This window comes from Epargyreus clarus, unplaced genomic scaffold (assembly GCF_041222505.1).
Source record: "Epargyreus clarus isolate Ecla_fem2 unplaced genomic scaffold, WU_Ecla_fem_2.2 ptg000026l, whole genome shotgun sequence".
Classification (NCBI taxonomy): domain Eukaryota; kingdom Metazoa; phylum Arthropoda; class Insecta; order Lepidoptera; family Hesperiidae; genus Epargyreus; species Epargyreus clarus.
The window spans coordinates 6,013,405-6,041,100 of NW_027332233.1; the positions used below are offsets into that span (position 1 = coordinate 6,013,405).

At 35.6% G+C, this 27,696-nt stretch overlaps 1 protein-coding gene across 1 annotated transcript in view; it reads right to left on the reverse strand.

Annotated features, from left to right (window-relative positions):
* Window positions 1-319: 319 nt before the first annotated feature.
* The window catches only part of LOC140753529 (ras-related protein Rap-1), a 33,162-nt gene continuing 5,785 nt past the window's right edge, over window positions 320-27,696 (reverse strand). Inside the window, exons 2-3 of the mRNA XM_073088204.1 lie at window positions 9,038-9,470; window positions 320-1,392 (exon numbers count right to left, since the gene is read on the reverse strand). Of these exons, the coding sequence (XP_072944305.1) occupies window positions 1,069-1,392; window positions 9,038-9,470 (757 nt within the window). The 3' untranslated portion in view covers window positions 320-1,068. The remainder of the gene's footprint in view (window positions 1,393-9,037; window positions 9,471-27,696) is intronic.

Sequence of the window (27,696 nt, forward strand, 5' to 3'; positions counted from 1 at the left end):
GAGCACAGGCAATTTGTAGTCTCGGACTCGTTATGTGTGTCAATCCCCTTATAGATTTTAACACCCAGGGTTGCTCTGTACTTTACACGGTGTAGGATTCTATTTCTGGCCACATAGTTACATCCTTAGAATATAGACAATTTGTAGAAGATGCTTATAAAATCATGTGTATGAACTATTAACCAAAAATACTCCTCAGCATCAAATTAACAATATTTTTGTTGCAAGTGTCGTTTTGATATCAGCTTTGTATAAATAAAATAAAATATATATACTGTTTAAATCGAATCAAAAATATTTCTGCAACTGCGTTCACAAGTTTCGCTACTTGTAAGTTTTATATTATTAATATGACACCAAGTCTTGATTTTTATGCATATTTTCAAGTAAACTCGCTCCGGGGAAATCTTTTGCAAATGAAAAATTCTAGAAACACAAATTATCTATTGCAATAGTTAAATCCTAAATACACTTACAATAAACCAGTCACATTACAATTCATTCTACTTTATCACTTTTCTCATTCTCAACGCTCCGAATTATAGAACTTAACTAGTTAAATTTATCTAAGCTTAACTAGTTAACCGATCCTTTGTCGTCATAATTATTAATCATACAATTATAGAAATCCCTTCTTGACACTTAATAAATCGTATAATATGAGATAATGACTTCCTGTTTAATAAACTCCAATTATATTGTAATGGAAGATTAATGAACGAAGCTACGTCGACAGACACATTTAATTTTATATAGAACACATACATTTACGCTTTTACATAGGTTGTTCTTATATCAGAAAATACATTTTATTAATAAAAGATCATTTATAAACATGTGTTTATGAGAAGAGCTGCCTTTATCGCCAGACGGTGATACCGTGAGAGATGTTACCAGCTTCATAAATCCGATTATCTCAAGTACAGGTACATCTACACACATCTATAGCTGAATTTTTATGAAAGTCGATATTAATTGAAGGGAAGACCAATTTATATTAACATAGTTATAGTTTATAAAAGGACTGTAGAAACCCGTATTAAATTCTAAGTAGCAAAGTTTATTGGCTTAGGAGATGATGCAGGAATTGCGTTTGCTGTTGGCATGTCGTTCGCGGATCTGTTGGAGGTGCGCGAGCTGTGCGGGAGAGGGGACGTGGGGTGGGTTGGAGGGCGATGGTGTTGCCGCAGACCCTGGTGGCCCCTGAGGCCCCGTCGGCAGCGACTGTCGTCGGCGACGGCGCAGCGCTGGCGACAAGTTATACTTCACCTTCGCCTGCACCAGCAGTTCTTTGAAGATCTGCGATACGTTTATGTTCTCCTTCGCCGAGGCTTCGACGAAACCGTTCTCCCAGTCCACGGACACCACAGACTCCGTTGTGTGGAACTCCACCTGAAACATACATTCTATTAGTTTACAGCCTCAACAGTATTATGTTTGAAGACTGTGGTAAGGCAAATTTAATCTACAGTTACAGTTACATTATATCTACTTGTCACACTGAATCATGTACGGACCACATAATTGATGGTTATAATTAATTTACGTCACTTATTAAATACCTTTTCTATTTTTATTATATTTTTGTATGCAATCTTCCTTCGTGTCATAAAAGGTCATCTGATTTTTGTAAAGGAAGTGTTATAAATTAGTGGATAAAGAGATTATACATATTGTAGATTTAAGCGTTTAACACTACTTATATGAATGAGACGATTAAACTAAATCACAATAGTAACGCATTAGTGACTCACACGTCCCAGGGCGGCATTTACTTGAGATTAAACTGAAATACAATAGTAACACATCTGTGAGTCACACGTCCCAGGATGGCATTTACTTAAGATTAAGTAGATTAAGCCTTTTCGATCAACTCTATCATTGTTTGTCTCTCTTTTTCCTCGCTAGTTATTTGCCTTATCGCTGCTATCTCAACGGTAATAACACTACGAATACATAATGTATGTACGAGTACGAGTATACATGTTTGTATTCTAATTTATGGGGTACGCAGTTACGTATTTCGTACAAGGAAAACAAGAGGCTGACAGCGATATTTTATCGGCTACAGTCGATGTATATAAAACACCCTATTATGTAATTCACCCCTTAGTGGGCCAAGTTTTAGTATATTAGAATGAATTCAACCTACTGACACACATACATTCGTATGCTCAAAAACAGAACCCTCGACCCCCTGTAGTCAAGTAAAAATACTCTTAGATAAATAGGAGTTTCACAGAAAAATAACCTCCGTCGACTGCCAGCACCTGAATTAATCGATCATCATCATCAACCCATTATTCTCCCACTGCTGGGCACGCGTCTCCTTTCAGAATGAGAAGAATTAGGCCATAGTCCACCGCGCTGGCCAAGTGCGAATTGGTAGACTTTACATATTTCTCATGATGTTTTCCTTTGCCGTATAAGCTAGTGATCATTAATTTCTAATGCGCACATAACTTTGATAAATCAGAGATTCGTGCCTAGGATTTGAACCATAGATCAAGAGGCCGAGTTTCTCAACCACTAAGCTATCACTGCTTTCGATTATCACGTAATATACTTAAATAATAAGAGTTTTGCAGAAAAATAACCTTCGACTGTCAGCACCTGAATAAATCGATTATCACCGCTATATACGATAACAACTATAAATTGACTCAATCCTGTGGCTCCGGAGCTCGTGTTCAAAATTGACGGGCTCGAGTGGGTTAATCGAGGTTCTACACGATTTATTACGTTCGACGCAAACACTCTAAAGTCGTATTAGTGCCGAAATCCGACGAGAAATTAAGGTGACAGATATAGACTAATTGGTGTTTGGGATTGCGAAGAAGTTTCACGTAGTCGTTAAGAGCCCATCCGTCATCAGGGTTTACGGAAATGGAGGTTTTTTCATTGTCGAGGTGAGGAAATTAATGTAATATTCATGCTGTTTTCCTTGTTCGTGGTCATTATAACAAATGTATATGAATTATGACAAGAAAGTGACATACGATTAATGTTTGAAGGTGGTAACACCGTCTGTGGTTTCTATCGTGCGGCACCACCGCCACACCTATTTCTGCCTTATAACAGCATTGTTAAGCGCTGCGGTGTTTTGGTTTGAAGGGCGTGATAAGGGAGACATACTTTTCCGAAGCATTCTAGTTTGATTCTAAGGGCTTTTTTTTTTTTTTTGTTTACGAGGGGGAAACCTTCAAAAGGTACCCTATGCCGTGGGAGCGACACGGGGTTATGTGGGATTTTTACCGCACTAAAACCCCCCCGGTGGCCGTCCTCGGCGCTGCGTAGGGGACTCCGGGATCTCCAAAGGAACGCAACCGGAGTCCTCTTAGCGCGTTGCCCCGTCGGGCTCCGCCCAGGCGAGAGTGGTGTTCGCCACTCCGTCTGATGTGCACGACGGTATGCGACCACACATACCGCCGTCCTTCCCGGGGTCGCTGGCCGGGCGGTTCGAGCTCCCACTCTCGCCACCCGCAACCCCGGAAGCCCCTTTTAGTCGCCTCTTACGACAGGCAGGGGATACCGTAGCCCTATTCTGGTCCCGGAACTACAGGGACACCGCGCCGGTGGGCGTTATGTACGCCCGCGGCGACTCCTCCTCCGAGCGGATTCAGCGCGCTCCCTAGCTCGCTCGGCGTCTTCCTTTGCGGACATTACTATGTCGCAGAAGGTGATCATGCCTTCCCAGGCTTCGCTGCGCTGAACCATCGCCCCAACAATGGCCGCTGGAGACAGGTCCGACCCCACTTTTGACACGAGGATCCGCCGCTGAGACTCCCACGCTGGGCAGTACTGCAGCGTGTGCTGTGCGGAATCCTCGTGGTGCCCGCAATGATGGCACTGGGCCGTCTCCTCCCTCTGTATTCTGTTCAGATACTCACCGAAACAGCCATGTCCGGTGAGTATCTGGGTCAACCTGAAGGTGACACGACCTTTGGCAATGAGCCAAGCCCGAAAGTTCGGTACGATAGCATCGACCACCCGTTGGCGTATGTTACGTGGTTCCAATAGCCGATCTCGCCAGCACCTCAGAGCGCGCCACCTGGCTCTCCTCCGAAGCACTTCGACCGTTTCTACAGTGAAGGGTTTGATTCTAAGGGCTAGTGGCGCATCTGTGTCACCTAACTCTTGTAGGATACTAATCTCTTCTGAGGTTGATTACAGATGTCCATGCGCGGTAGTAGTCACTTACGAGCAGATGGACTGCATGCTCGTCTGTTACTCCTAAACTAAATGAAAAATCGACAGTGTTTCTGATGGCTACTGATGACTGACGGGGACAGTGGCCGGCATCGACAAATATTGGTGACAGACGCTGACGATACTATCGGATAAAAATTATTGCACATATCTCTATTTGACACGGAAATATTACATATTATATATTTCCGTGTCAAATAAACAATGTTTCACTTCCAAAAAAACGGACAGAAATTTCAGTTTTATTTATAGAATATAGAATAACATTTAGGAAGATCTATCAATATTTGCGTAGGTGCTCAATACGAGTATTTGGAAGTGTCTGTTATATTTCAATATTTTATTAATATCAATTTGTATTTTCTGGAAATGTGTATTTGCTAGTCAATTCCAATGTGAGTGTTTTGTTTGTGTTAGAATATTATTTTGAGAAGTCTTTGATACTTTTTCACCTATTTTATGTAGAAAAATAATGTTTGCCGATAAATTACGTTTGCCGCAGAGTTTTCGAAAAAAAAACGAAATAAAATATAAGCACCCATTTTGTTGTGGGTCTTAAACCAGGGCATTACATAATTATTTACGTTTTATATGTCCCACCGGGTATAGACGTTACTATACTAGCCAGATTGACATGTAAATCATGAGTTAATTTAGTTTCTGGGTCTCGGTGTTCATATATTTATTCTCGTGTATGTCCACAAGGCCCAAAACATAGGATACTTTAGTGATTATAGGAAGCGTTATTGAATATTTTAATATTTTGACCAAATTTGCACTAGGACCAATATAATTGTGTTTTATTTACGATCGACTGCAGATATATTGCTGGATTCATGAAATTAATTGGAACACTTCATGCTAATGATCCTTATACTGTGCGTTATGTAAGAGTACTACAATCCTCCTCGAAATTGAACATAGCAACCCTACTTATTAACTGTTACAAGTCATAAGTAGGTCTAGAAGTGCCTTACTCGAACCGGGTGCAGTCATAACACCTTTTCAAACGTTTTGTTTGTTATATATTTGTATATGAATTGTTTTATATATGAATCATTAAAACTAGGACAGGTACTAGTGGAGCATTCGAATGAACTATTTGATGGTAACATTGTTGCAACGTCGCCCGTCAACCTCTGACTATATCCGACGTTTATGTGGGCATATTTTCTTTATTATTAGCCTTACTTACTAACTAATATAAGTTATAAGCTGGTGTGGAAGTGTCCTACTCGAACTGCGTTCAGTTATAACACCTTTTCAAACGTTCTTTGTTTTTAAAATGAATCATTAAAACTAGGCCAGGTATCAGGGGAGGTACCAGGGGAGCATTCGAACGAACTATTTGATTGACAACCTCGGACTATATCCGACGTTTAGATGGGGGGTAATTTTCTTTATTATTAGCCCTACTTACTAACTAATATAAGTCATAAGCTGGAGTTGAAGTGCCCTATTCGAACTACGTGCAGTTATTATACCTTTTCAACCGTTCTTTGTTTTTCAAATGAATCATTAAAACTAGGACAGGTACCAGGGGAGCATTCGAATGAACTATTTGATGATAACATTGGTGCAACGTCGCCCGTCAACCTCGGACTATATCCGACGTTTAGATGGGGATATTTCCTTTATTATGCTTTCCCCGGAAATTCAATTTATTCGCAGCACGAACTGCATATATATTGAAGAATAAATGTGCGGGGAAATAGGTAAATATTCACCAAGTGCTTCGTCTGAGATGCATTGCATTAATCTTGCACCTCGGGAAAGCTAAAGTGTAAAGCTACTTAGAATTCATGACGGACATAAAAACGTGTGATAAAATGTATAATATAAGTAATGCATTAACTTTTCTGTGTGGTGAAAAGCGGCTGCAAACATTAGGTTAGGAAGTTACACTTGTAATTATAGTGTGTTACTAATGCAAATGGCGTGTGTTAATGACGTAAGATTTAAAATAAAACAGAATATAAGGTTTTGAAGGTGGTAGAACCCATTGTGGTTTGACTCCGGCGGCACCACCGCCACACCTATTTCTGCCTAATAACAGCAGTGTTAGGCGTTGTTGTGATCCGTTTTGAAGGGTGTGGTAAGAGAGACATACTTTTCCGAGGCGTTTCAGCTTAGTCCTCAGGGGTAACGGCGCATATGTGGCCGACCTCAGGAAGGAATATCTAATCCTATCTGGGGTTGATTACAGATGTCCATGGGCGGCAGTAGCCACTTACCATCAGGTGGACCGCATGCTCGTCTGCTACTCCTATATTATAAAAAAATATACCAAAACTTAAATTACTTTAAAAATAAAAGATAAACAAGAAAATAAAATTTAGGATCTTTTTACACTTGTAAATATATGGGTTGCAAAAACACAATCATTTGTCATGAATTTAGGTTGTTAAAGTTAAGACATGTAAATGTACGTTTTAGCAGCAATAGTTTAGTAGTTAATAATAACTTTTTAAAAATAGCAAACGAAAGAAGAAGCATAGAAGCATGAAGCCCACCGGACGGTAACTACTTCTGCGAATATCTAGATATCTGAGGTGCCTTCTGCCTCACCTCTGCATTATCAGGATTGAAGAGTTGAAGGTCAAATTTTCCACCATATCATGTTAATCTAGGTAAACAATGTTCATTTTAAATTTAATGAGAATTTGGTGGGTAGAAGGTAAGTTATCTTAAAATATGTAAAAAGCAGTGTAGTGATGATGAGTTCCACCCCATAACTCAAAGTTCTAATCATCAGACCATACCCATGTCAAGGTAGGAAAGTACCGCAGTGAAACACTCTTTCATTGAAAAAAAAAGAAAATTGAAATTGGTTAAGAAATACTCGAGCTATTCAACTTTATAAGAAATCGGGTTTTTCCTCGAAACGGGACCCCCTGTGAAACTAGCCGCACATAATGGTGTTTGAATTATGTCGATCGGTCGCGGCAGCGCGAAAAAATCGCTGGTCATACATAAATATATATGCGTGTCGAATAGATAACCTCTCTTCCTTTAGGAAGACAGTTAAAAAGAATAAAATAATTTTCAATCTAGGAATAAATTAAGGAACAGTAAATAGTATAATTGTGGAAAAAGTGTGGGGCGCTTTTCGAAAACTGATAAATGGAGCACCCCACGCTTTTTTTAACTATATTTATTTTTTAACTTTAATTGTGCGGACCATAAAAAATCAAAGTAGATTTTAAATTCTAATCTTCCTTTTTCCTTTTTGGTTTTTAAAGTTAAATTGCAGGTTTCTGATAGCAATCTTCTCTATTAAAACTTTTTAACTGCTTTTTACTAGCACTGTTTTCTAGTTTTCTTTCTAGTGATTCATATTCAATATTTGATATTTATATAAATGAAAATAATAAATGAACTAATTAAATAGCATTACTTAATACTCAGTCAGCATTTTCATATATTATTAAGTTATTGTAGTTATTAAATCTTATGGGCTATGCTAAACAGTCGTATCTTATGAAATACATTAGTTAATGTCATTTCCTCAAATTTGACTGACCAAATATTAGGGTTGTATTGTGTAGGGCGTGCCAATAAGAGATATTGTATACATAGGTACATAAAACACTCGTAAAAAATTGCCCTGTGCAGTCGGGTAAAAACTCCTATATTGTAATTCATTCCATATCTTAAAGAAAACGGTCTAGTAAATACAAGTGTCTTGTTAAGTAAAGGACACGAAGTCAGTACGTTCACAGTCAGCTGTTGTCCTTCTTAAATTCGATTCGTACGCGGAAAGTGTCTCGTGACACTCGCCGGCTGTTAAACTAAGCGAAAACTATTGTAGCAACTTTATTTGAGAACATCTAGTTGTTAGTGAATGTAGTAACAATGTTTCATTTTAGTCTTATATTTTTACAAGCGCAATGTATTGATCAAGTTAAGCAATGAATATTTCCACGTCGATTGACGATTTACTTCTATTAACCCATTGGGCTGAAAGGAACATTTGGTAAAATTGCAATAATTATGATATAATAGCATAGACTACTAAAATATATCGGAGATATAGGTTTAATAGTAGCTGATATGACAATAGTATCAGGTGTTACCTATTGCAACGCCTCAGTTAAACATGAAATTCTTGTTATATTTAGTCTCGTTAGATTTCTTAATTTTTTACTATATGAGTTTATTACAAGCTTTATTAAAAATACTGTCGGAAATTCTCGTAAATTCTCAAATCACAAGCAACGAACTTTTATGAACTGATGGATGGGAAATGGCAAAAAGGGGGAAGATTTATGACTTTTGAACGAAAACTAGAGCAAGGGAAGTATTGCTGAGTAACGTTCTTCTCAGATCTACAAAGTTTTATATTCGGCCCTTTACCCTTTTATATAGCAATCGTGAACACATATGGAAGAATCTATCTCTATAAAATTTTAAACATCTCGAAAAAAGCTCTCACGTCAAACAATATTTACGCCCCTAGGGTCGTGTCGTTATATTTTACTCTTGATTCACTTCAATTCACGATTTTATTCTTTAGGGTATAACGTGTTCCAGTTGTATTTATGACTGCTAATAAATTTCAATTTCTGTGATTTTCATAGAAGCATGCGTATATAAATTCATTTGTTTGTTTTTATTAATTATTATATAAATAGCTCAAGATTTATCTAGTGTGGTCGCTTTTTGGCATAAGTCCTCTCTAAAGTGAATAAAAGATGTTATTGTTAATTATAAGTTAATTTACTTAATAAATATATTTGTTCAAACTAGACCAAAACATGAAGCAAACTGTTGCAGTCAAGCTGCATATAATTCGCCATTTATCACATCATTTTAGTTAATCACTCACCTCTCGATCCCCAGTTTCAGCTAAATCCACTTTGTTCCCCACGACCACGATGGGGACCGCTGTGCTCTCTTTAGTTTCATGGATCTGGTCCCGAAGACTCCTGACTTCGGCGAAGCTGTTCGCATCCGTGATATCGTAGACGAGGATAAACGCATCAGCTGATTGCATGGATAGAGTGCGCATAGCTGGAAACTCATACGCTCCGGATGTATCCAGTATGTCTAATGTTAGTCTCACTCCAGCTACGTTGAAGTCTCCGTGATGCATTTCCTCAATCGTGCGTTTGTATTTCGGTGAGAAGGTATTGTAGAGGAACTGTGATATCAGCGAGGACTTGCCGACCTTCGCAGCGCCCAATACCACTATCTTGTGCCGGACTGCATTGTTGGTGAGTTTTTCGCTGCTGGATACGGTGTCTTCGGTCCGCTCGGTTCTGCTAACAAAGGAAACAAATATGATTTAGTTAAATAACTCAAACTTTAAATTTTGATAGAAGTAATACAAGAACATGGAACAATTCTTTTAAAACAGAACTACTGCCTAAAAATGTTCCACGCGTAAATTGATACTCCAGAGAAATAACTGAATCTAAACAGTGAATATACCTTTATATCAATCTCCTCATTATAGGAATACACAGTGCTATACTGCGGTGGTTCCGCAGATGCCAACCACAGTTCTTGTCGCCTACCTTGACTACTAGAATATATGTAAGAAAACAAAAAAGGAATATTTAAAAAATCTGCTCAATTTAAAACGTAGACACATGAAATCTATACTGATACGTAATGGACTCTACAACTAACTCCAAAAACCTCGTTATCTTCTACACACGTTTGCATTATTACATTTTATATTATATGCGTTGTAATTTTTTAAGTTTTAACGAGAAAACCACAAACAACGTACGATTCTAGCCATTTTAAATTCATTCTGTTAAAATTACTCCAGTCTTAATTACATTTTATATGGCAGTAAAAGTAGAAAATCAAAGTTAAAAATTGCGTTTCTGTCGGCGGCAGCGTGTGGGACGCATTTCGCCGAGCGATAATATAATTATGCAAATAAGTTTAGCTGAAATCATAATGTTCGTCTAACTCAGACCAAAAATACAAGATAAGGCCTCTGGAATATTACCTCAAGCATTTTTGTTTGAGTGATTTTGACTGATTCTACGGCAGGTATTACAGGTTAGTTGTCGTGAGTGTTGTCAATTTTTTACACTTGACAACGTAAATTTATAAGTTTTTAATCTTGTAAACCAACCAACGTCTCTTCTGGCATTCTTCTTTGATTCTTAGCCATAGACTTAATTTTTATTGTTTATGTAACTCATGCCTTATTGCGCAAACGTTAGAATTTTGATGTGAAACATCTATAGCCGCACGTAAAACCGATTTCTGGCGTGGCGACGCATGCCGTGACGATGGTATGGTACAGTCTATATGCAGGTAAATTTTTGTATTTAATGAAAATAAATGTTTATTCAATAAATAGTCATCGTTATCTGGAAAAAATCGTAATATTTTATTTTATCATTATGACATATTTAGTTCCTATCACAATATGTTCTTTTCTGCATATTACTTTTACAAAATAATGTCGATGTTTCACATCTGCCAGGCGTCCCGTGACGGCTCACATTTTTTTGTATGCTTTAATATTATTCCGAGTTTTAGTCTGAGAAGCTAAGCAGTCTTGGGCGGAACTTTGTAAAAATAGCTAATGGAAACAATTATTTATTCACGCAAAGGAGGGGACGACGTCGAAATTATCGACAAATTTAGAAAACGTTTCGTAAAATGATCATATTACGATTGACACAAAATATAATTATTTTAAGCAACTAAATTATACGTACGTATTACTAGTAATATTTGTTTTTATGTGTTTTATAATACATAGATTGCGGATTTTTTTTTGATATTTTTCAATATGCTATAGGTATTTAGTAAAAGCAAACTTTGTAAATCTTACAGTCACAACGATACATGATATTAAGCGAGAGTGTTAGAATCCAGTTTTCCCTAAAAATATTTTGATGTATTAAAATATATCTGCAATAAACGTATACGGGAGTGAATATACGGCAGCAACAGACGATGATCGAGAAGTGAGAATGACAGAAGCTGATAGAAGTTTCTGTCAGCGTTATAGTAATTCTGTGTCCTAGCAAACCGAGCCAAAGTAAGCATATTAGTTGTATTGTCATATTTGTTATTTATTATTATTACTTTTTGTTTCTTATTTTTAATTATAATAAATTTTACTAACATAGGTTTTTAAGTACAATGTAAATACTAACAAAATATGGACTATGTCTGAATTAAATGGAAATAATAATAATAATTAATCTGAGATACATAATCGAAATGTCGGTTTTAGGACAAAAATATCAATACTAAGAGATGAATCTATCTAACGAAGAATTGTCTGAAATTGTTTTATAGTTGTTAAAAAAAAAACTAAAATTACAATTTGCTATCTGTAAATGAATAAATGCTTTGGTCTCCCTTTTGATACGCGTACCTTTAACTATTGTACATATAGTAATGAAGACTAAAGAGATAGACACCCAAGTAGAGATGTGCCGAGTCAGGTCGACTCGAGTCAGTACTCGAGTACCAGTGATACTCGAATACTGACGGTACTCGTACACTGACTCCAGTCTTATGTACCTTATATAGACAAACGAGTGAATGCAGCAGGAATTGTGCAAGTAACAACTTGTTTAAATTTGTTTAGTGAGTGCCTTTTTTTTGGTCTTCCGTGGTTCTGTGTGTTACAAAGTACTCGAGTACTTCATGCTAACTCGAGTACATTGTGAATACTCTGGACTCGAGTACTGACTCGATTCTTTTTTATATGAATACTAAAGTACTCGAATACCAAAAATGGCCGACTCGGCACATCATTACACCCAACTGTTACGCTCAATTAAACAAAGGACAAGAAGTGCTGACGTGAGCACAGCGGCGCGCGAAACTGTTGTAACACAATCGCTTCGTGGCGCCATCTTGAATGGACATAGTTATGAGTTATTGTAACTGGGTATCTTTACATGAACAACTATTTATGTACATGTTGCCGACGTTACAACAAAGTAAGTTTGATATCTATTATAGTTTTTGTGGTAGAAAAAAACAAAAAACTCTTCGATCTTTGCAAGAGTTCTTTGTGTAGTGTGTCTCTTGTTTACCTTTCTTATAAATAGTTGGGATATCTGGCATAATAATGAAAAACCGTGAAGAAAAACGTTATGAAGCCTTTTTGAACTTTTAATATTGAGAGAAAGGTGTTGTAGATTCCCATTCCGAATTTGGTTAGAGTAAGTTATTTTTACAGAAGTATATCTTTTTTAAAGTTCCGAAGGACGTGTAATTACTTAACTAGCTTGGTGGAGGAGGAATTAAACCCTTTTCATTCTAAAAAGGACCCGTGGCCAGCTGTGGGACAGCTTGTTGACGACTATGATTTTTAGCTTAAAAATCTCTTAAACCTTCCTAAGATATTCCTTCAATTAACCAAAACTCCTTCCGAATTGCAACAGTAGTTACTGAGAAAACCGCATTCATACCAATTTACATACATACATGAACGTACATACATAAATACACACACACAATACATACATCGGAAGTCGGTTAAAATACCTTCTAATTCCGAGAAGAGTCCCAACTCCAACAGCATAAAAGTTATGTATTGGAAAATAGGAAAATAGAAATGGAAAAGCATTGATATCGCAGCGAGCCACACCCTCTCTAATCTAACATGTAACGTTACGTTATCTATTGGCTTCGGATATCTGATGTCCGTTGCTGTCACGCCTTATCGCCGACAAGTCGCAACGATCGATAGCTCTCGATGTTGCTCGACGCGGATGTATGGAAAACGGCTTTGAGCTTCGATTTACGAATATTGGTGAATCTAATGTGTGGACGGGGCGATGTAGGCGTCTTGAATGTAGTGTTTGTTTATTTTATAGAAATTGAATTACATATTATTTATTTTCACATTATATTGGTTTAATTTGGGTAGATTAGTGCATCGTAGAATAATAAATTAATTCGGTTGCTACAGCTTAAATGAACAGAAATATAACATAGAAAAAATAGGTATTACTCTAAAATTAATTGCAGATAAGTTTTAAATTTGTTTTAATTTGGGCTTACGATCATTGTTTTTCGCAGAGCTTATCTTTTAATCCCCAAATCTATACAAAAATGTAACTGACTTTCTTGAAGTTTCTAAAGTTTCATGGGGTGAAACAACAACAAAAAATTTGAGTACTTAGACTTTTCGTTTTTAGGTTTTATTCGCGGTCTAAGAGACTTATTTACTACCTCTCTTTTTATATAAAGTCAATAAGTCTTCTACATGTTTAACACGTGTATGACAGAGTATGACGTCATTTTGTGATTTCCATTTTTATACGCAAGAATTCAATTTGAATGATAGCAAGATAGAATGATGCATAGCTCTTCTTAAAGTATGATATTGGCATGAAATACTATTTTCCTCGAGGGAGGCAAGATTTATCCGCAACTTTAGTGAAGTTAAGTGTAGCTTATGATAGCTCAATAGCTATGAAAGCACAGAATTTCTTTATATAATGGTTTAAAGGCCACATAGATACATATTAATACTGATTCTATTAATGTAGTAATCGATGAGCTGAGAATTTGGAATTTAAAAAAGAAAATTAGTATTATCTTTATCTCCACAACAGCGCTACCTAGTCATCTAATAAACAACATATTTTTTTAAACAAGAATACCTAGTCAACTTATGTACTTAACTAAAAGATAATTAAATTTATTTTCGAAAGTTTTTTATCTGACTCTACTTTTAGTGTTCACGCACACAAATGCAAAGCTCAGCTAAGGCTTCGCGATCTGTATATTATTTCATAAATATTTCAATATAGAAAACTAAAACCTAATAAAATAAACGAAAGGAATTATTCTATAGCTTTAGAATATCATTTTCCCTCTTTTTCAATTGTTTATTTTTAACCAGACTGTCGTTCTGGCGCCAATATCTAATCAGTTTTAACGAGACCAGGGAGTACTTTTTATAGTATTTTTCAGACTACTATTTTCATGTCTGGAATCCGTTTCGTTCCAGACTTATTTATAGTCAGGAGGCATCGTGTAAGCGAATTCCTGATTGAATTGAACAGAGATAATGAAAGCGTTGTAAACATTTGCCCGGATCGTATGTCATATTGATTCGTGTGGATTGATTATGGAGACTTCCACGCCGATTCTCTACAGTTTTCTGAAACTTTGAATATTTTGGAATAAATAAAATTGAAAATTTTATTAATATCGCTTTCGCTATTTATAAGGTTACTTTATATAGGCAAAGGAATCATTTTGTATTTTATTATTGTTGTGCTTATAATAATTTAAGAAAAAGAAACAGTAAATAGAACACCATTTTCATTTTAATTTCATATCCATGTAAAATTTGTTGAATATTTATAATCCATGCATTAGATCTCATCATAATATAGTTGATAATAACAATTTCCGCTACCGTTATGTGCTATTAAGATTTAATCGGCTCTACGAACTGCGATCAATAGATCACCGCCCAAGATTCTACGGTATCTAATCGTCTTTGCTAATTGCTTTCAGATTAATTATTAAATGTATTATTACAAGTACACTAGCTGTTGCCTCCGACTTTGTACGCGTAGACTATAATATGATATGATATAAAAATTATTCTTCCATATCCCATACCGCCTTAGGGGATATTTTTCAAAAACTTTTAAACAGACTTTTAATTATTTATAACAAAAATGCCTAAGATTAATTTTATAAAGGCTTTCTTTAAAATTGGCAGATTTAATCCCTATTTAAGCCCCTTAGGGGTAGCATATCCAAAGGCTAATTTAGCGGGTGTCATACGTCATAAAATCCTCAGATAGGACTCCTATCTGGGGTTGTTTACAGAGAGGCGGCAGTAGGTACTTACGAACAGATGGACTACATCTAAATTTGTTTGTTTTACATTATAAAACTTGGTAACTTTAAACTAGGATATTTCAATAAGCTCCTTTCTTCTCGTTATACTAAAATAAAAAGTAATTAAATCGACGTAACATTTTTGTAATAAATTCAGGGTAAGAATGATAAAACGTACCGTCGCGTCTGTGTCTGAGAGGGTAATAACAATATTGTGAGAGCTTTACGAGGAAAATAATTGCCTCACGAATACCTATATAGAGGCAGCGATGATCACTCAATATAATGTGGAGCAGTGGTTCTCAAGTGATAACCCCCTCGTGGGCGCTACTGGTCTACAAAGCGTGGTTAGGGGTCCAAAGGAAATTTGATTTTGTTAAAGTTGGTTAATCTGTGTACTCCTTAATAGACAAATGTGAAGATAGGTGATTTGCAAGGTCCTTTTTTCCTGGCATATTGTCATTATTTTCATCGACCTTTGGGGGTGCTAAAAATTACGGATTCAAATGGGGGGCACCCCATTTGAATCCGTAATTTTTATAAATAATCTTTATAAATAATCAATATATCCAATAATTTTCATATTACAGATCGACATTTGATAATTTCATTATTTGGCATAGTCATTTTTAGATGTTTTGCAAGCAAAACTTGGCTAGATTTATTATTAATAACGGGTGTTACATAATAACTTTGAAAACCTCTGACGTAGAGGAAAAGGGCAATTCCTTGAACGAGCAGACAACAGAACGACTTTAGTGGAGTATCGTTTAATGACCCGAACGTTTTATTTATCAGCGGGTGGTAACATATTAATTTTATTGGACCGTCGTAACAAGACCATCAAATGTCACGCACGGACTTATGTAATAAATGGTAGCGTATAAAATGTAGATAATCGAGGTGACGGATGAGTGATAGTAAGTTAATATATGATCGACAGATCGAGTGTCGACCGTCGTCATCTGTCGCCAACTATCGCCGGCTTTCGCTAGAGGTCGCTAACTATAGTCGGTGACGGTCGTGGACTGTCGCTCATATGCTAGAGCCCCAATTCGAATCGCCTTTAGTAGGTATGTTATTTGTATTCCATTTGATACAGTTTGTACAATTAGAAGGGATATATACAATGCACTCGATGTTGCATAAAACGGCATAACATTCATCTAGAGTAGCGGTTGGCACCACGGGCATTATGTGGCCCATTTGCAACACTGTAGGGGTTGTTTTAAAAACAGATTTTTTAACCACTTTTAAATCTAAATATCTTATAATAGATATGTCACAAGGAAATCCCAACAACATTTTTACGTGCGTGATAAAAAGGGACCCGGAAATCGGATTTTGGAGGACCTAATAGAGAGCCCAATTAATTTGTTCAAGTTAATCAACCTTATGTAAGTGGTACTTTCGAAGAAAGATCGTATCCAATAGTTTGTTAGTGGTATTCTATAATACTATTATATGAAATTCTATAAAAAAATAGTGAATTATTTTGAGGCAGATCTTTAATGTTAGAAATAATAGAAATTAAGACTTACCACGTTTATTTTTAGTAGGTTTCTTTGTACTAATTGACGGTCTTACTACCGGGTTACTACCGGGTTTTCGAAATGGTGATTTAATGTATATAGTAGGTCATCGTAGGTCTTAATGGGGTTACGCTACTAAAGACTATGCTAATTTAAGCTATTGGACAATAAGGTCTCTCAATAGAATTAGTTCCCTATTAAAATTCAGTGGTTTGTGATTTGTGATTCAACTCCGAAGGCACGATCTCATTATTTATTTCTGACTTATAACGCTGTTGTGTTCTGATTTGAAGGGTGTTGTAAGGAAGTCAAAAATCTGAGACTTATTAATTTAGGCGTATATTAGCTAGCATCGCATCTATGGCCGACTTCAGATGGTACTCTTAATCTCATCTACAGTTGATTATATGTCCTTGGCTGGCTGTGGTCACATGTGGTACCATTAAGTTGACTGAATGCTCTTACTTATTACTAACAAAAATAGTAATTCTAGACAAAACATTAAATTAATACTAATTAAAATAAAATAATTATTAAATATTAAACTATGTACTTATAAAAACTTATTTACAGAATGTACATATATACAAAATTATTAAATTATAAATATACATTACAACATACTGATATCTTAGTTTCCGTAATACCCTAATATATAATTCATATTACATCAAGCTCAATTAACTTCATGTTTACATTTCACGTCTCGCTTCGACTTTCAGTGAGGCCACAGAGCACAATAGATCACATTTCAGTTTATTACTTAGTTAGGGAGCTAGTTAATCCAAATTCACATTGATTTGCAGTCAAATTGGTTTCGGGATACTCTCATTTGCTCCCTGCAGACTCAGTTTGTTGCATTAATTGGAGAAATCAGATATCTATTTGTAAATATTAAGTGATTTGCACCTTGTCAGTATGGTGGATTTCAGACTAAAATTTAGAGTGTCTAAACCCCGAGATGAAGAGAACCTTACGGGTTAAGATACCTTAAGAGGGATTCGTGTGCAAAAGTGGGATAGTAAAAAGTTGGCGACCAAAATACTTAGCAGAGTATTCAAGTATGTAGAGGCTTGAATAGCCCTTATTAATCGACATTTATTAGAAGAACCAAATCTACACTAGTGTAAATTTGGAACGTGTACATAATCGAATCCTCTTGATAATATTAGTTAATATTATAAAGAGGAAAACTTTGTTTGTTTGGTTGTAATGAAAAAGCTCAAAAACTACTGGACCAATTTTAAAAATTCTTTCACCATTCGAAAGCTACATTATCAACGAGTAACATAGGCTATATTTAATGAATATATTTGGTATTGAGGCGGTACAAAGTTTGCCGGGTCAGCTAGTTTTAAATAAAAACACTTTAGACACATGAAACATAATCAGTTACCATATAAAATACTTGTAAATATCCATCAATTATAACTTTCAGAATTACGTGACAAAAATGTATTAAATGTACATTACACACACATTGCACGCAATGCTTTCTCTGACACACTTGTACATGTGCACGAACGGACGCATAAACACACATCGTTACTTATCGATCTAAACTATATGTGTAATCTTGTTTTGGCTTAATCTAGAACCAATTACAACATACATATATATATTTTGCTGTTGGATTACCCTAAAAAGTAAATAAAAAAGATTATTGATATTTTCATTTTGTTGCTGCTTTTCTTATCACATGCAAAGTTTAATTAGAATCGGGTATAAAGGAATTACGAGCATTTGTCCAAAATTATGATTATCAAAAGCGTCCTTCTAATTTATTAAACATAATTAAACGGATTACGGAGGAGGGTAGCGATAATATAAAGCAAACGTCTCATTTACCTTGCCTGAAACAAACAATTTAATCAAACTGGTATTAATTAATTTCGAAGTTACAATTTGTGACATCGAGCAGGTCGTAGGCAAGTGCTAGTTTGAATATTACTAAAACGTAAGTTTCGGATATTTCGGATAATAATCTTAATAATTGTAGTCATAAAAAATGATAGAAAAATACGTAAGTAGTTATAGTTATGTGGAAATAAACAGAAAGTTTGAGATGAAAATACATTAATATTTACTTCAATATAAAAGACGTGGACTTTTGTTCTCAATTTTTAGCAGAGAAACTTGTTAGAAAATACCTTAAAAAATATAATTTATATGCCGTTTAAAATACTAAAACTAAACTAAAACTTGTGAAATATTTTTGGATTATGAAATAATCAATCAACTATTAACTTAATATAAGATAATTTACGAATTATTATTTAAGAGTCCAGACGACCGGTGTACCTATATAAATGTCACGTACACAAATATAATATCTTCACCGTCTGACGTATACTTATTTTCGTAACAGCCCAAAATAATTTAGTATAAAAATATTCAAGAAACCTTTAGCGGCCTGCGTAAAAAATATTTTTGGTACATCTATAAATGTTGAGAGAAATAACTCATTCATTCGAATACAAATTCACGTAGCAAGGTATCCGTGATACGAAAATATATATTTTGCACATCTCTAGTGCGGGTCGGATTGGGCCCATTTCGATTTTGGGCTAAAAGCCAATGAACCTGATCGCAGCATCTAATTACCGGTAATACAATTATGTCGATTCCAGGTAATTGTACTGTGTTTATGTCCCCTCGTTAATGATTTTCTATTCTAATTTTTTTTATTGAATCTTCAACTGAAAATATATAATATGGGCGACAAGAATATTTGACGGAGCTTCTCGAATACCCTGAATAAATATTTCAACTGAAAATATATTTTCGCAAAATTTCCAGTGTATCCTGGTTTCTATACCGGCGTTTTTAGCTTCTTCACATAGCACGCAAAGTTTAATTGACAAGATACTACATAAAATGTCTTTTAGTAATCCTGAAATTGCTTATGTGAACGAAGCCGAAACTGCCTGGACATTGGCCTGCCCAGGGCAAAATTTTCCTGATGATAAAACTGTTCAGAGATTGTGGGAAGAGCCCATTTGTAAATCATACCAAATACAGCTTTTAGACAATTCACCAAATCTTTCAGAGCGGGCTCGTCTTTTAGCAGTCTCTGAAAAAGAGTCAGGTTTTTGGCTGCAGGCTTTACCATCATACAATTTAGGTACGTTTTTTGATAATATTTCATTTTCAATTTGTGTCTGCCTGCGTTTAGGTATGAAAACAAATGAGCCACATCGCTGTCTCTGTGGTGAAAATGTCAGCCAGTTTGGCCACCAAGGACTGTCTTGCCGCCGCAGTGCTGGTCGCTTGTCGCGTCATGCGTGTGTCAACGATATCATCCGAAGGGCCCTTGTTACCGTCAACGTGCCGGCTTGCCTTGAGCCGAATGGTATTGCACGTGACGATGGCAAGCGGCCCGACGGTATGACTCTCGCTCGTTCCCTGGAAACAGGGGATGTCACTTGTATGGGATGCGACTTGCGTGGATACGCTGGCTCCATCCCATATTTCAGTGACCTCGACGCATGCAGGTGGTGTGGCAGAGGCGGCTGAATCTCTGAAGCGGCGCAAATATGCAGACTTGGGGGAGGGCTACATATTTGTGCCGTTTGCGGTAGAGACACTGGGTCCGTGGGGGCCAGAAGCACGACGGTTCTTCAAAGAAATGTCGTCGCGTACTTTGGCCAAAGAATAAATTTGGCCATACAACGTGGCAACACAGCCAGCATTCTTGGGACTCTATCGGGAGGCATTTTTATATTTCCTTAAGTTTTAATATTTCTTTTTTGTTTAAATTATACTTTTTGTATATATTGTATATAGATTTATAGTTTGTAAATAGTTAGATAGATTATATTTTGTAAATTTAATTAATTGTATCATAAATATATGTAAGAAGATTATACTCAGAATGAAATGAAGAAAATGAAATAAAAAATAAAAAAAATATACTTATTATGATTTTGCGGTATGGGCGACGAGAAGATGTGACAAAGCTTCTCGAATATCCCGAATAAATATTATGCCGCTTACCAAACCTCGACAAACCGTTACAAATTCAAATGTGCGGATAGAGCATTTGACTTGCATACCTGCAAGCACTTGTAGATGATCATAGAATGTATTTTTTAACAAACCAGAAGTAATTTGCCGCAAGTGCTTTCGACGCGTCCATACGTTTGTATGCTTGTAGAAATTTGGAGTTTGTGGCAAATGTCAAGCGCATGGATGTATTAAATTACCAATTTCATTAAATCCGAGTTTATAAAAGTACTATGCTGTCGTAAAGTCCCGAGAAACAAAAGGTTGATTGTATTTGAATATACAAGTACAATGAACTACAGTAAAATAATCCAACTGCAATAGAACAGAACAATGTCTGGATATAAATATGGGTATCGTAAATTTGCAATTTATATGTAGTGAAATTGTAAAGTGATAGCTTTCGATTGCATCGGAACTTTATGTAGATTGAATTGTATTCAATGTTTATAAAATAAAGTACATATTAGATATGTATATCGTGTATATAAAAATATCAAGTGATATTTTTTCCCAAATTTTATCTACTAGGTACCATCATCACAATTAAACCGAGAACGTCGTGAACCGAGAATATTATCATTTACTAGCATAACTTGCGACTGGCGACTAAAATATTTGATCGCAAGTCGCAAGCTATAGTTGCTGAGGACTGGAATGTCTCGAAAAACTGTATCCCTTACCACAACCTTCAAAGTAAAACACAGCAGCGCATAACACTTAGGCCCCTGGCACTTAGGTGTTAGGCAAAAATAAGGGTGGCGCCGGAGACGACCCACAGAGGGTTTTGCCACCTTAATTAAACAAACTATTCTTTAACTTAATTTGTTACTTCATATATATGTAAGCTCCAAATCCTGCACTTAGTTATAAAGTTTGTTTGTTAAAAAACATTTTATAAGAAAAAATGTAGTTGTATGGTGGATTATTCTTTACGCCTCCCTCACCAATGGATACATTCAGGTTACACACATAAAAAATACAGAGAAAAATAATAGAAATAAAAAAAAGATAATTTAGTCCATTTTAATTTAGTTTTCAATAAGTACCGGAAAAGAAACCATTAGCATTCGCAGAAACCATAACGCGAATTCAATTTTACAAATGCGCAGAATTTTAAACTGTCTAAAATAAAACCGAGTTCAGCGCTCGTACTGGCGGAAGTTCAAATGTGGTGCATTTATTTCAGGAAATGGTCTTGCCCGAAATATCTTTTATACAACCCCTTTCAGTGCACCAACTTGGCTAATAAAACTGTGCGAGACCGTTTATGTGGCGTTGTAAACACTGTGTGAACGTACAAATTGTCTGGCATAAGTAGGTATAGTCCGCGTAAAACTGCTAGTCCGCTCTGAATATAGAAATGAATCGCGTCGCCATAGCAAATTGTATGACTATACCTGCTTGTAACAACTTCAGAGCGGACTTGTAATTTGGCGCTAACTATACGTTAGGAGTCAATCTATCTTTTTACCGATGACGTAAAGGGTGGCTAAATGTTTACGTCTAAGGCAGGAGCACCACCTGAATATGTCGTCATTGATGGGTGTAACAATGGAAATTAATAATATAATAAACAGTTTTGAAAAATAGCATAATGAGATGAATATGCCAGATGCATTCGTTATATCCATATTTATTCGGCGAGCAGTGAATTTTTCAGCATTAATAGATTTTCATACTGTCTTGGTAACCGGCGAACTGGCTTCAGTTTGAAAACAAACATAATTTAGGTTTATTATATATTTTTTTTTGTACATAAAATAACCTGATTGAGGAGATATCGAAGAATATACGCGTAGAACCTGACACAAGTTGCAAAAATCCCCGGACAACAATTTAATAACATATGCTAATGGGGTTCGTCAATTATACATAAATTATTATATGCTGTCTTACTTGGTATGAACCAAAACACTGTGTAATTCAAACGTGATATGAGTGAGGAAAGCTTGTCCGAGGTAAGAAATTATATTACGAGTTAAGATTATTATTTTTATGGATCCATTATGGCGAAAATCAAAAAGTAGAATACTGTAAGTAGGGCACGGCTCTGAAGTACATCAATAGCGTGGCTTAATGATTCTGCCGGGACACACAAAGGCCACTAATGAGAAGAAAACCAGGAAACTCATTAATCAGTTTCTGAGACCGTAAGATAATAACCTGCGGTTGGCCGGTAAACTTTGCTACATTTCAATAGTCTTTCTACTAATACACTATAGAATATACTTTCGTACTATAAGAGTGATCTGTTTGTCTATCTATCATAGAATGAATATGAAATGTTAACAAAGTAATACAATTTAGTCACCTGTTTATGACTTCAAAATTTCAACTTGTAAATTTGGCACGTATTTACCAAAACCTAAAGCGAAAACACCACATTATTTTTTAAAGATGTTTTTTTATACATTTGTTTTATTGTATGTTTTAGAGAAAAGGGACTTTCTTATATTTTTGACACAGAGAATAGACATGACCTATTAAGTTATAATGAAGCATAGTTATGTACACACCGTTAAAACATTTTACTTGGTAGGTTTACATTGTTAAAACTTTATATTTTTTCTAAGTGATAATAAATATTCCAACTTATTTTAAAGCTATTATTTCCTTTGTCAGTAGAATAAATGATCGTTTTGCATGAAATAACACCAAAAGAGTCGAGCCGTGAAATAATCGTAGGCATTTAATTTAAAAGAATTTTAAAACTGTTCTTCTCATCATAATTTGTTTTTATTGTTCAGGCGTCGCTCGTCACCTACCTTTCTGTCAGAAATTTTGGAAACAAAGCGCCTTTGATAAAGGTTTTTATTTCAAAGTATTCATCAAACGAGCATATCCACCTGATGGTAAGTGGCCACTGCTCGAGGACATCTACAATCAACCACAGATAAGGTTAGTTTCTTACAGGTTACAGACGTGTTGTAACCTACGTTGTTACGTGTTGTAACAACGAGGTAATCTACCACCTCAAGAAGAATAATAGTAGTAGTTATACTACAAGTTAATATATATTTTTAGTTCTTTCACTATTGTTTTTGGAACGAAGTTCCTTATCGCGCAGTAGGTAAGTCTGTTTAAGTAAGTCTGTAAGTAAGTCTGTTTCTGTAAGTCTGTTTTGTATGTGTAAATTGTTTTATCGTGTTCGTGTGTATCATTTAACTTCTAAATATTGTTAATTTATTTAATTATATTTCCTATACTTATTTCAAAACGAAAGGAACTTCGTTCCAATCGGGTGTCCCACATGTGATACCTCAGACTTTTTTCTAGTTAACGTAATTTACAGTGAAAATAGCCATAAAAGGTAGGTATCTAGAAAGGAAAATTAATTCTTGTAACTCGCGGTCTGTGGCGTGAAATTTGTGGTTCGACGTAACGAGGTGTGAGGTGTAATGTAAGCTACTTTATTATTAAACAAGCGGTTACAGGTATGAATCGCTCTAATTATATTAGGTACGCATTCTAGACACATTTCTAAGGTTAGAGTAGCTGCGAAGGCGATATCGACTGTATTGGTGGTGGTATCATACATTACTAACTTTTTTTATAATATAGGAGTAGCAGACGAGCATGCAGTCCACCATGAACATATGTAATCAATGATATGATTAGATATTCCTACTTGAGGTCGGCCATGCGCCCCTACTCCTGAGGACTAAGCTGCAACGTCTCGGAAAAAATTGTCTCCCTTACCACATCCTCCAAATTAGAACAAAACAGCGCTCAACACTGCTGTTATGAGACAGAAATAGGTGTGGCGGTGGTGCTGCTGGAGTCGAACCGCAAAGGGTTCTAACTTCAAAAACTTATGTCAGTTTTATGTGTGTTTTTTTGAGGCTGGACGACTAACCTGAAACGCTCTAAATTTGTACTCCAGGGGAGTAACAAATTTACTGACTTCAGCTTCTCTCAGTTCAAGCCAGCTTTAGCACGTCACAAAGTTCTTACGGACTTTCTCATAAGCAGTGCTAATTGATAACTTATACATTTTCTACAAGCGCCAATTAAAACAATAATATTTGCAGACATACATAATTTACACATAAGATACATACATAAGACCTATTTAACTGATGTAACACAAAAAGCAGCAATCATAAAACATAATATATAGTTACTTATCTAACTAAAGTTATATTTAGCTAAACGAAGCGGGTTTGTTTATTCGTATCGGATCGAAGGAGTGCTTAAAAAACATTAATATCGAATGAATGGGCGATAATAACAAGTCGCTGGCAGGGGCGCGACGGCGGCAGTCAATTCACACATAAAATAATGGTTCTATGAAGGAGTCGCGTTTAGTTGTTTTGCAGTGTAAAAGTTTTGTGTTGTCATGCTACACTGGTTTTCATTTGTTATGATTAATTTCGACACCGAAAATGCTTTTTATTGAAATCTACACGAATGAATACTTGAAAGTGACGTGTCACAACGATCATTTGTCTTCGGAATATTTATCTATCTGTTTTCAGTATAAGGGAATCCTATAAAATACCAAATCAATAAAAATAGGAATTTCATGCCAAAATAAAGTTACCAATTTGAAAAAAGTAGCATAGTCTGATTTTACAATTTAATTTTTTTTGGATATTTGAGCGAAAATTCAATTGTGTACGTAGATAAGAGTATATGCGGACAAAACCATGCGAGGGCAGTCTATGAATTGATATGTATACAATTTTTGAAAGTGTTAGGGTTCTAACACTGTCATTCCAGCTGAGAGAAACCACCGCTACCCTTATATCTGCCTAAAATAATCAATATCTTATGAGTGGGCGATAATAATAAGTCGCTGGCAAAGGGCGCGACGGCGGCAGTCAATTCACACATAAAAGAATAGTTCTATGAAGGAGTCACGTTCAGTTGTTCTGCAGTGTAAAAGGTTTGTGTTGTCATGCTACACTGGTTTTCATTTGTTATGATTAATTTCGACACCGAAAATGCTTTTTATTGAAATCTATACGAATGAATACTTGAAACTGACGTGTCATACCGATCATTTGTCTTCGGAATATTTATCTGTTTTCAGTATAAAGGAATCCTATAAAATACCAAATCAATAAAAATGGGAATTTCATGCCAAAATAAAGTTACCAATTTGAAAAAAGTAGCATAGTCTGATTTTACAATTTAATTTTTTTTGGATATTTGAGCAAATATTCAATTGTGTACGTAGATAAGAGTATATTCGGACAAAACCATGCGAGGGCAGTCTTTGAATTGATATGTATAAAATTTTTGAACGTGTTAGGGTTCTCACACTGGCATTCCAGCTCAGAAATACCACCGCTACCCTCATATCTGCCTAAAATAATCAATATCTTATGAGTGGGCGATAATAATAAGTCGCTGGCAGGGGCGCGACGGCGGCAGTCTATTCACACATAAAAGAATAGTTCTGTGAAGGAGTCGCGTTCAGTTGTTTTGCAGTGTAAAAGATTTGTGTTGTCATGCTACACTGGCTTTCATCTGTTAGGATTTATTTCCACACCTTCTTATCAAAATCAATAAATACATGAAACTGAAGTGTCATACCGATCATTTATCTATGGAATATTTGTTTGTTTTCAGCATATGCGGGTCCTGAAAAACATTCAATCGATGAAAATGGGAAGTACGTGCAAAAATAAAGTTTTCTCTTTAAAGAGAGTGACATAGTCTAATTTATACAATTTAAAATGTTTTACTTTTTTTTTGCAAATTTGAAAAAAAAAATAAAGAAAAAAAAACTGTACACGTGGATATATGCGGACGATACCATGCGAGTGAGCCTATAAATTGATATAAATATAATTTTTGGAAGTGGTACCATGCGTTTAGTTATTCCAGTCCTAAAACACAATCGCTACTCTTATTTCTGCCTAAAAACATCAATATCGGATGAATAGACAATAATAAGTCGCTAGCGTCGGCGCGACGGCGGCAGTCTATTCACACATAAAATAATAGTTCTGTGAATGAGCCGGCCCGTTCAGTTGTCTTGCAGCTTAAAAAGTTTGTGTTGTCATGCTACAGCTTTAATTTATTATGATTAATTGCGACACCCAAAAATGCTTTTCATTAAAATCTATACGTATAAATATCTATACTATATCTCTACGTATCTATACGTATGGGTATAAATAACTGAAACTGAAGTGTCATACCGACGATCACTTTTGCAACAGCAATTCACAAAAAAGGTCTTTGGGTATTGTCTGGCTGTTTTCTTTATGAGCGAATCCTGAAAAATAGTGAATCGATTAAAATGTGAAGTTCATACAAACGTAAGCTTTTCACATTATAGACACTAGCACAGTCTAATTTTCTTTAAATATACTTTGAATTTTAAGCAAGTTTGAAACATTGTGAACTTGGGTATATGCGGACTAAGCCACCCGACTAACACGATATAATAATAAATTGATATATACTATTACTATAATGTTTATGTCGATTTGAAAATAGCCAATCTGTAAATCTCTAAGGGAAGGAAATCGGCAGTACAGTTGCACAAAGCAGCAAAATTGCACATTTATAGCGACAAATAGACTGGAGATTTCTTAATTATATCTTCTTTCAACGGCGAAAATCATTTTGACCTTATACTTTATCACTGAACGATATATAAAATATTATTTTCTGTTAAAATATGTCATTGTGCCTTCTTGAAAAATCGAATTCTTTGCCAAGATGTCTCTCAATAAATTTGCGTGCAAATTGAAAATTCTTCGACATACTTATTTAGGTTTGAGACTTTTCACTTTGTCAATCATTTTATTACGCAATCGTATTGAATAAACTTATATTCCGATATTTATGAGTCTGTCAAGTAAATCCTATTTGTCATGTAATGGAAAGTGCGAACTTTTTCGATTTTACTAAAATAAACACATTCCGATTATTCATTGTAACAACAATGAAAAGTTTCAAAAGTCTGCTATTTATAAATGATTCTTCCCAAAATTTACAACGCTATTACAAATATGTATGTACATTATTCTTCGTATGCGTTGTCATTTATTAAGCATTAATCGCTATAAATTTCGATACCATTTTCAAATCCAATCTATAGCAGCGCTGTATTCTGGTTTGAAGGGTGTGACATACTTTTCCAAGGTCAATTCCAGCACAGTCCTCAGCGGGTAGCGGCGCATCT